Source organism: Chaetura pelagica, unplaced genomic scaffold (genome assembly GCF_000747805.2).
Source record: "Chaetura pelagica isolate M959 unplaced genomic scaffold, ChaPel_1.0 scaffold109, whole genome shotgun sequence".
Lineage (NCBI taxonomy): Eukaryota > Metazoa > Chordata > Aves > Apodiformes > Apodidae > Chaetura > Chaetura pelagica.
Window position 1 is genome coordinate 9789336 of NW_009970725.1, and position 11362 is coordinate 9800697.

General features: G+C 39.2%; 1 protein-coding gene across 1 annotated transcript in view; it reads left to right on the forward strand.

The window, feature by feature from the left end:
* The window catches only part of TYMS (thymidylate synthetase), an 11233-nt gene extending 2593 nt beyond the window's left edge, over positions 1–8640 (forward strand). The window contains exons 2-7 of the mRNA XM_010006923.1: positions 1185–1258; positions 2474–2648; positions 5844–5945; positions 6999–7174; positions 7398–7469; positions 8327–8640. Of these exons, the coding sequence (XP_010005225.1) occupies positions 1185–1258; positions 2474–2648; positions 5844–5945; positions 6999–7174; positions 7398–7469; positions 8327–8464 (737 nt within the window). The 3' untranslated portion in view covers positions 8465–8640. The remainder of the gene's footprint in view (positions 1–1184; positions 1259–2473; positions 2649–5843; positions 5946–6998; positions 7175–7397; positions 7470–8326) is intronic.
* The last annotated feature ends 2722 nt before the right edge of the window (positions 8641–11362 follow it).

The window sequence follows — 11362 nt, forward strand, 5'->3', positions numbered from 1 at the left end:
GGCTCCTTCTCCCGCTCCCTGCACTGGCAGCAGTTCGGGCTCCTCCCCAACCTCGGCCCGACAGCCTGACTTGGCCCCTTAGCTGTCCCGCGGTGAATACACGGGTAAGGTCTTGAAATGGCCTGTTCTGGTCCTTCCTGCCGTGCGAGCGGAGTAGGGGATGGTTTGTGACATACATTTGCCAATAGTTTTACCTTAAGCCTCTGCTTTCCATTGCAAGTATTTGCACACACATGACGGTTCCTCACAGCACCCGCGGGTAGTTCCATCTTCCTTCTCCGTCCAGGAAAGACAAGTCGGGCTCTTGTCTTCCTTGAGCTGAGAATGTCCGATGCGGTGCTGAGGGACGTGGTTTATTTACTGGTGGGCTTCTATCACCATCCAGACACGTGGGGATTCTTTGTGATCCTGCCAAGGCAAAGCAAAGATCATACAATGTCGGGTGCACAAGGAGGCTTTTTTTTAGGTACAGATCGGCTAGTAAGAGTTGTAACCATATATTTGGCGTAAGTTTTTAATAGATGCGATAACCAGCCCTCAACTATGAAAGGGAGAGGTCAGGAAGGAAATAAAGAGTTAAAGGAAAGTCAGCACCCCTCCCGAGAGGTCCCAGGCATCTGCAGACTGGAGCTCTATTCCTACAGGAGATTTCTGGGATACTCCACGGCAGTTAATCACCGTGCCACGTTTGTAGCAAAAATGCTCTATCACCTCCTGCGCTCCTTTGGGTCGGTTACCCATAGCTCCTCTGCCAAGTTGTTGATGTACCTGTCAGGCGCGGTTATCGCTGGGTGTCCTTGCTCAGGGCTCGCTGCACCAGCTGTGTGCCTCTTGGTTTACAGTCTCAGCACATCCCACATCAAATGCCCCGGTTCATTGCCGTTGTTTCAGGAGCTTGCCTGTTATCAGTTGAGTAAAACTGGTTCGGTGGGCTGCTGAGACGTTTCTTTGTTCTGGCTTAATTCTTACATGTCTCAAGGCAAACACCATCTGAATACACGGTTTACATTGTTTATCTCTTGGATTGTTTGAGACAAGGATCATACATCCCGAGTGTCACAGCTTGGCAGTGTTAGCACTTAGACTTGCTGATGTTAAAGGCCTTTTCCAACAAAAACGATTCTGTGGTTTTACCAACTTAATACTTCATACCCAAACCTCTGACACTCAAACTTTTTTTTCAGATCAGTTTCCACTGCTAACAACGAAGAGGGTGTTCTGGAAAGGAGTACTGGAGGAGCTGCTGTGGTTCATCAAGGTTTGGTGTTTGGCTGTCTCTGAGGGTGGTGTGCCTGAGAGTGGGATCAACAGAAGGAACTAGTGTGGGGTGGATTGAGCAGTTTGGGGTTGCTTATGTTCGTATCACAGAAGTGCAACCACTGAGTATTTTGTCTACACCTAGAAGGCCATTATCTTCAAGACATTCTGAGGATTTTAGTGGAGGCTATTGCATTGTTACCAATCAGAAAAGTTCTTCTGTTTCTTTATAAGTGATACAGTCTGAAACAGTGAGGGCTTTCAGTTATTTGCCAATATCCCACTTTTATATAGGCTAGTACAGGCTCTTTTATTAGTGTTTGAACAGGAAATAGTAATATGAAGTAGAGTATAGGTAATTTAATGATCTGCCTTGAAATAATGAGATAGCTTTTATTGATTTGAACAGAAACAAGCAGTGCAGAACCACAGGTGAAGTTAGACTGATGTAAACACTAGGCTTTTTAGTAGCAAAAGCCTGAGCTCTTAAGAGAGCTAATAGCTGTAGTTAGAGCATTAAAATTCAACTGTAGATAATAAATTATAATGTAAGTATTCCTTTATATGTTGTAATATTGTGCAGATATGGGAAAATGTCCTAACCATTTGCCAGGTTGCAGGACTCAAATACACATTCATTTTTTAAAATGTCTTTTTTTCGAATGTGAAAGACTAGACACTCCCCAGGACAGAACACTTTCTAGCTTGGATTTTTGAGTGTGCTGATTTGAATGTTGCAGACTCAGTGATATTTCTCTGGGTCATTCTATCATAATTGTAATTTTTGTCATTTTAAGAAAAGGAATTTTAAGAGCCAAAGCTCATTATAGGTGGCTTGGCAAAGACGATCCCTAGGCTGTAAATTTTTTATTTGTCTACCCGTATCTATCTGTAAAGTAAAATCTTGTTCTCTGCAACTGTGTATGGAGTGATATGCCACAGCTGACCTTGAGACTGTACTGTTTGTGCATTCACAAAGTTAGAAGAATTCTGAGTTAAACAACAGAAGCATGGCACTTCAAATTTCATCCTAGAATGTTGCTCATAAGTTTTATTCTGTCCACATGCAAGATCTTTATTCAGTACATTACTCAGACTGTTCATCCTGTATAAGTGGAGAAATACTAGAGAATAGCAAAGCTTAATACAGCTGTTTTAAATTATGTCCTCTGTGTTTGGATTGGAATGTAGATTTCCTATTGTCTGTGTTTTGTAGGGTTCTACAAATGCCAAAGAGCTCTCTGCTAAGGGTGTGAAGATTTGGGATGCTAATGGATCACGTGAATTCCTGGATAAGCAGGGTTTTAGCACCAGAGAGGAGGGAGACTTGGGACCAGTTTATGGATTCCAGTGGAGGCACTTTGGAGCAGAATACAAAGATATGCACACAGGTAGACACATACAAATACGATGCTCGTTGCTTAGTGAGATTACTCTGGCACCTAACTTACAGAATATCAGTGCAGGGTCCTGATTCCTATTACACAGTTGTGCTGGTGAGAACTGATGTTAGTGTACTACATTCGTTTGAGACTGTGGAAGAGAAAGATTTTTCCATTCTGCAGCTGGAGCAAAGTAGGATGTATCCATAGCCAATGATGCTTTGGGCAGGATAGCTGCAATAAATTATGATGTATGCAGTACCTCTTGATACTATTTTCAGTGGAACTGGTTCATTAAATTTACTCTGAAGTGTCTTGATGGCTCTTTTCTAAGTCACTGAAGGAGGAGATGTACCAAACATTTAGAGGAATGCCATTAAGAAAGTCAGAAAATGTTGTCCCTCTCTGGTTGGTATGATTTTTAACTCAGTTTTAAATTAAATTTCACATTAGTTACAGACATTAGACTTAATATTGGCTTGTTGACCACTGGCAGAATAGAGTTTCATGCTAACACAAATTATGCAAATTGTGGCCAAGAAAGCCAATAGTATCTTGGGATGTATTAAGAAGATTTGTCCAGCAGGTCAAGGGAGGTTTTCCTCCCCCTCTACTCTGCCCTAGTGAGACCCCACCTGGAGTACTGTGTCCAGTTCTGGGCTCCCCAGTTCAAGAGGGATAGAGTTATGCTGGGAAGAGTCAAATGGAGAGCTACAAGGGTGATTAAGAGACTGGAACACCTGTCATGAGGAAAGGCTAAGAGACCTGGGGCTGTTTAGTCTTGAGAAGACTAGGAGGAGACCTTATTAATGCCTACAAGTATCTGAAGGGCTGTCATGGTTTTGGGCCCAACACAACAACAAAGGAGCAGCTCCATGGCTGCTCACTCAACTCCTCACACACACACTCTGGGATGAGGAGGACAAAGCCATGGATTGAGACAAAGGACGAGGAAAATTCTTCGCTGATTAAGGTCCTGGGCAAAACAGACTCAACTTGGGAAAAATATAATAGTTTAATATCACACTAACCAAACACTCACAGGACACAGATAACAAAACCAGCGGTGCTTACCCCTCCCTTTTTCCCAGGCCCAAATTACTTGGTTCCCAGTGTCTCTCCCTCCTTCCTCCCAGCAGCACAGGGGGACAGGGGATGGGGTTTAGAGTCAGGTCACAGGCTGGTGGTTCTTGCCTCGCCATCCTCAGGAAGAAGGATTCCTTACAGTCCTTCCCTGCTTCCCCATGGAATCCCTCCCATGGGAGAGAGTCCTCCATGATTCTGTGGTGGCCTTGCTCTGGCAGGGGGTTGACTGGTCTTCAGAGGACCTTTCCAACCCCTATGATTCTATGAGTCTATGAATTTGTGAACTGAAACGTCTAGAAATTTAATAAAATGTTTCAGCATTCCTGAACTTAAAAGACCTGTGGCATAACATAGCTCGGAAAAAAAAAAGAACAAGATAAATTCCCGTAGGTTTCAGTACTGATAGATTTCCTTAAAATGCATTACTAATGGACAGGTAATTAGCTTCAGGACCTAACATAATAATTTGAAAAAGCTTCTGGCAGAGTATTGCTGGCAGAAGAATTCCCTGAGATGCTAATTATGTATTACTACCTTGTTTGCCAGTTTGGGTTTCCCTGTAACTGTAATTTGGTGTTGCTTTGCAGTAAGAGATATTAGAAAAAATTAGTTACCAGCCATGTTGATTGATTGGCATGAGTCAGAACAATGAGTAACAACTAATGACTCCTTTATTCTAGGAGCCATTCTAATGTTCAATTAATTCAAGCGAATTCCTTATATGACTGGTATTGAGCCTAAAAATCAGCCTGTGAGTGTCACTGGGTGAAATGTAATATCCTGCACTATTCGTGATTCGAGTTCCTTTCTGGCAATAAATCCTGTGGAAATTTAGATTTCATACGTGACCTTGTGAGTGCTAGATGGATACACTTATTAATCTGCCAAAACCCTGCTCTTTTTGAGTATGCAAAGAATGCCAGCAGCACCCCATGTTATTTTTTTTTATTATTGTTATTTTTAAGGAGCACTGTAGCATGCAAGTGTAACATCTAGAAAGACGTCTTAATCCAGAAATGCAACAAACAAGTCAGTTTAAATTCCATGAACCATTGTCCCCAAAACCGGGTCTGTTTACCCAGTGTGCAGTAATCCAATCCCCAGACAGAGTTGAGGTATTTCTTTATTCCAGTCCTGCACTGAAAGGGGTGCTAGGTGGTAAATTTACAAAGCTAGCACACCCCATACAAAATGTTATGGCATATTTATCCAATTTTGCAAGCATCAGGATCTGTCTTTATTTACATTTATTGGTGGGTGACTTACCAGTCACATTGGTTAATTTTACTCCTCACTGCTATTTAAAAGGCACAGTGTCTTTTTAAATCAAGGCACATGATCAGTGAAGAGTGGTCTTAACTGGGAAGGGGGTGTTTCTTGAACTGGGGTTCTTTATCTCCCCCTGCCCTTTTTAGTTTCTGTTGAGTTCTGCTGGCCTCATGCCTTGTGGCACAATGTTTCTTTCGTTATCTCCAGGAGATTAATGGTTATTAAGTTATGCAAGCTAGAGTTTTATCTCAGTTCTAATTATTCCTGTAATTCTTCAAGGCTGTTATATAGGCCATTGTCAGCTTCTGGTATTCTTCAACAATCTTCCCTTTATTATCAGAACAACTAGGTGACAATATCTTAGCCATTCCAGTGCAGCTTTTGTCCTAGTGAGGCAATAAGTCATTTATGATAAAGTAACATGCTTTTTCCAACTAATTTTTTTGTATTGCAGCTTTTGTTTCCTGGAACATAGTGTTCATGCAGACTTTTTACTTGGTCTTAAAATATGTCTAGCTGTTGAGGCTCAGAACAAAATGTTCCAAATAGGAGTGGTCCTATTTCAGTGGCTGCTAAAGGTGCCCAAAGCACACAAAAGAGATGAGGGGACATAGAAAAATACCATAATGAGAATTTCACAACCCATAGAGCACCCTAAAGAAGCTGGGGAATAGCCTACACTTGGAAAGTGCCAACTGATGAATGTAATCACTTTCAAAGTTAAAATAAAATCTTAAGAGGTTGTCATTTGGTTATCACTTTTAAGTGGGATGTGGGCTGGACTTTAAAAAAATATCATTACTTGAATCTGTCTGGCTTGAATCTGATTTGATTTATTTTTTTTTTCAGATTACTCCAACCAAGGAATTGATCAGTTGCAAAAAGTGATTGAAACAATCAAAACCAATCCAGATGACAGGAGAATCATTATGTGCGCTTGGAATCCCAAAGGTATTGAACAGCAGACTTAAAGTGAATGCAGTTGCACATTATTTTGCTGTATGCTAAACTATGTTCTAATCCTGTGTCAACAGTCAGTATCATTTGGTGTCCTTGCTTATTCTTTATCAAATGAACAGGAATGCAGTAAAAATGGCCAGGGGTTATAAGCTTGATTAGCTTTCTACTTAATTCTCATGTTCAGACCTCAAAAATTTTGAACCATTGCATCAAAGTTTTTCTCCAGGTTAAAGTAAGTAATATACCTGGCTACCAGTGTATTTGACATACAGTCTCTGTTCAAAGACAGCCGTTCCTACTTTAAAATGGTTCAAAAGACAAAACCAAAAAAAGAGTATACTCAAGCAGTTTGTCTGTTTTTAGCCACTTAATAAATTGTAAACTTAAAAAGCCCTTAAAACTAAAGAACAAAAATATTATGTAGTAATCATCAACTAGTACCACAGAATGTTTAACTTCAGCTGCAGTAGATCTTTGCACCAAAAAAAAATCACCCAACATTTTCCAGTTAGGTCTCCCTACCAAGCTGTAATTGTGCTACCTGCACTTTTAAGTGTAGGTAAATACTTAAAAGATCTTTTGTTTTCTGAGTATCATTCTTTTATTTATCATTATTTTTATATCTCAAGAAGTGGTAACAGCATGTTGCAATGGGAAGAGAGGAAGATGAAGCAGTTTGAAGTTGCTTTAGGGTGCATGCTTAATTTTACTCTTAATGTCTTTCTTTAGGGAAATCAACTATCTCACTCAGGTGAGTAAAACTAAACTGCTGTGCAGCATTATGGCATAAATCTGTTCTGTGGAATAACTGTTAATGACTTTTCTGGTCATACAGCCCAGGAGACAGCTTGTCAAGACCAAGACTTAATTGCTTAGGCAGCAGGTGCTTTTAAACCAGAGAAAAAGCAACAGAAGATAGTACAGTTGGAATTTTGCTCTCTACTGTACCTCATTAATTGCTTGTTCAGGTTTTGCATCTTCTACGTTTATAACACGCTAAAAAATATTTTTTTTTCCCTCTCCCTCTTGTACTGCAATTCCTAGATATTTCTCTGATGGCTTTGCCACCATGCCATGCCCTTTGCCAGTTCTATGTTCAAAATGGTGAATTGTCTTGCCAACTCTATCAGAGGTCTGGAGATATGGGACTAGGAGTGCCGTTCAATATTGCCAGCTATTCACTGCTCACATACATGATTGCCCATGTCACGGGGCTAAAGGTAGGCCATTTAATCATTTTACTTAATCTTGTCTGAGAAGTGAAGGACTAAAGACCCTTCATGCCATGTCCAAGAAAAACTGGAATGAACATACTGTTCAAAATCTTGCTGAAATATGTGTAAGAAAAGGCTATAAGATGCTAAGAATCAATATTGTAAGCATTGTAACATTTTGCTTTCTGGAAACCTGACTATTTGAAAACCACGTGTTCTTTCTCTTCAGCCTGCAGAGTTCATACATACGTTAGGAGATGCTCACGTGTATCTGAGTCATGTGGAACCACTGAAAGTTCAAGTAAGTACTTATTCTATAATCTTGTATCCTTTTCTCTTCCACAGTACCTATCTAAACCAAAGTTATCTTGGTATTACGAATATCCTTTTGCAAATACTAATTTATGTGGCTTTCCTTCTCATTCCTACTCAAATAATTGTAGTACCTTAACCTCTGTGCAACTTGGGTCACAAACAGAAATGCAATACAAACATGATTGAAGTGCACATCAGTATATTGGTCTAGAACCAAGTTAGAGATCCAGAATCTGTACCCTCACTTTCAACTTCATCGTTCCAAAGTGTTAGAAAATTATTCTGCCTAATACAGATAAACACAAAATAAAATTTCTTTGTAGTATATCAGAAAAGGATAATTTAGCAATTCACAGAGTTAATCAGTATTACTGTTTGACTGAATAAGGTTATATTTGCTTCAGGAAGTAACTTGTTGCGGTACAAGCAAATCAGAACTTTATTTGATTAGACTTTGCTTAGACTGAATGTTCTTACCATTCATATGGTTCAAATATTCTTGTGAGAAACTTTTGACATTTCATGCACCTCTGGGTCAGAATTTCCAATTTAGTCTCCTCTGGAAGGAATCAAGTTTGTAGCCACCAGGACTCTGTATGCTTGCAGTGCATTTGGATTATAAGAAACCACTTTAAAATTAAGCTACTTCTCCCTATCAAAATACTAAAGTAGGATCCACCTTATTGTATTATAATTTTTTATATTTATTTTTTTTTTGTGAGTCTTGGTTAGGAGGGAAAATCTACATAGTGTAATCTGAATTGAGATTTATGAGATCTAATTTATAACACCAAATCTGCCTTCTGATATCCACTTTATACAATAAGCTTGTTTTTATTTCAGCTGCAGAGGGAGCCAAGACCTTTCCCCAAGCTCACAATTCTTCGTAAGGTTGAAGACATCAGTGACTTTAAGGCAGAAGACTTTCAAATTGAAGATTATAATCCTCACCCACCTATTAAAATGGAGATGGCTGTTTAATGCTATAAACCAGCTTCTATTAATGTGGAAATGTACTTGACTTACTTAGCTTTCCCTATACTTAAAGTTTTTGGGTTTTTATATACTTCAAGATACATAATTTATTATTGAAAAAAACCAGATACCAGTACACCAGCAGTGTCTTCAGTACTAAATTGTAGTTCTACAGAACAGATTATTGTTTTTTCATGCTGTACTATGCAGATGCAAACCCAGTTTTAAGTTGTTAGTGGGATAGTTCTCTACACATTGTTCCAGTTCCTAGTGGCCACTTGTGTTGCTGTTTAGTTACTCTGTGTGAGCAGCACTTGCTTTATTTAGTATTGAAAATAACTTTGCGTATGGTAGAGGATTCCTTCAAGGTTGTAGAAGTCTTTAAATATGTTCTAAAGAGTTTATGGTTAATAAAGCTTTTAAAAATATTTTGGAAGGGATGATGCATAATTAATTTTTGTATGTTTATTGATAGTAGTAAGTAAGACTTTGAAAACAAAGGTAAATTCTGTTTCACTGTAAGATCTTGGAGGATTTAGGATCTTGAGATCTAGCAAGGAAAAACAAACTCGAACTTCCCATGGTCTTCACAGATGAACCAGCAGGAAGACAAAGGATCTTAATGGAGTCCTGTCTGAAATGCAGTCTCTGCATTACATCTCTGTGTAGGCTTTATTTATTATTATTCCCCAGCCCTACATGCATGATGTTCAAGCAGAGCTGTAGTTGATTAGTATTACTAGTGATCCATCTGCCATAATTTAAAACCAGATCCCACAAACATATGGACTAATTTTATGGCCTGGAGGAGTAAGTAGTATTTGTAGTATTGCAGCTTATTTACTACATCTTAGCAGAATTCAGCTTTCATCTCTCCTTATCCTTGCAACTTCAGTAAATTCAGTCCTTAAAACATTCCTCTTTAGGAATTCAATTTTGAATAGAACTATAGCTAATATTCAGGCCTATCATATTCAATACATATTTGCACACATGGATAAATTAATAGTAATTTTAAAATTAATGTTTAAAGTCAGTAAAGTGGTAAATATTGTAAAATTGTACAACTTGAGGTAATTCTGAGATAAGTGGTGTGCTTTGATTCCATTGATTCAGGGGCCTGCATAAGAGGACTGTTGCATCTTTCTTAAGCCTTTTAAAAGTGTATTTTACATCACAGTTATTTGTAAGTATCATTATATTGATCTTTATTATACTGATCACTAATCTTCAGGGTAAATTTTTTTGTAATGCCATGTCATGTGCTTAAAAAAAAAGTTCTTTTTTCCTGACATTTAGCCCAACACAACAAAACTGCAGAAAAAGGATTGAATTACCTCTTTAAAGTACATCAAATAGAAAGAAGCTACTCCTTATTAGAAGTTCTCCTCAGTATCTACTGTAATCCATTTCTCTTGAACAGAGAAGATCAAACTATGGGCTATTTCAGCAAGATCATATGAGAAAATTGGTAAGTGCAAGAAGCAAAGCTATCTTTTTTTCTGAGGCTCCATTAAATGGACACTCAGTAGTCAACCTGCAGTTAAACACACTTCAATCTTAGCTTTTCAATTACTGTACTTAAAAATGGTAGCAGTATTCTTGTTCTTAGATCTGAAAGTCATGTCACATCCTGGGGTGCAGTAAGGATACTGTGTCCAGCCAGTCGAGGGAGATTCTCCTTCCCCTCTACTCTGCCTTAGTGAGACTCCACCTGGAGTATTGTGTCCAATTCTGGGCTCCTCAGTTCAAGAGGGACAGGGATATGCTGGAAAGAGTCCAGCAGTGGGTTACAAGGATGATCAAGGGACTGGAACACGTGTCTTACGAGGAAAGGCTGAGACACCTGGGGCTGTTTAGTCTAGAGAAGAGAAGACTGAGAGGGGATCTTATTAATGTATATAAATATTTGAAAGGTGGGTGTCAAGAAGAAGGGGCCAATTTCTTTTCAGTCATGCCCTGTGATAGGATGAGGGGCAATGAGTGCAAACTAGAACACAGAAAGTTCCACCTCAACATGATGAAAAACAACTTTACTATAAGGGTGACTGAGCACTGGAAAAGGCTGCCTAGAGAGGTTGTGAAGTCTCCTCTGGAGATTTCAAGACCTACCTGGATGCATTTCTGTGTCACCTGCCCTGGATTCTGTGGTGGTCCTGCTCTGGCATGGGGGTTGGAGTCGATCTCCAGAGGTCACTTTCAACCCCTACCATGCTTAAACAAACCAGTATATATAGTTCTGAAGAGCTACTGCTTTTCAGTTATAGGAATTAACTACAACTTCACTATTCCCCTTTATCAGCACAATTCACTGCCAATAGCAGTAGTTGAAATGAATCTTGTATCTTAAAGTCCAAGAAGGTTTATGCTCCTCAAAATATTGGAAAGATGCAAAAAGCAGACTTTATATAGCAGGCTTTATTGTGAATAAAAGTGAAAAGACACGTTTAAATTAATAGGTATGAGACTTCTATGATTTCAAGCAAAACCATGAATATTCAAAGAATTTTAATATATTGACTTAAACAGGAGGTCCTCAACGAATTCTGATTTGCAGAATGTGAAGACTGTTCACTGCTGCAATGACTAGTATGACTATTCAGAGCAGTATTTTAGACAAGATATGATACTTTGTTAGGTCCTTTTGGGAAGTGATGAAAGGAACTCATAGCCTACTGAGAGAAGAGGGTGTTCTTGGACTTAACTTCCTGATGAATAAGCCGTTCCAGCAGTTCCCTGTCCCTTGCACTCCCCAGCTGATCACTTGAAGAGCTGTACAGGTAGCGTTAGAATTCAGTTCCTCATCAGCTCTGCAGATCCATAGCATTTCTGAGTCCTTGCTGTTTGCCCTGCTGACTGCTACACTTAATTCTGTCCGCAATTTGGCCTTGAATAATTTTCTCT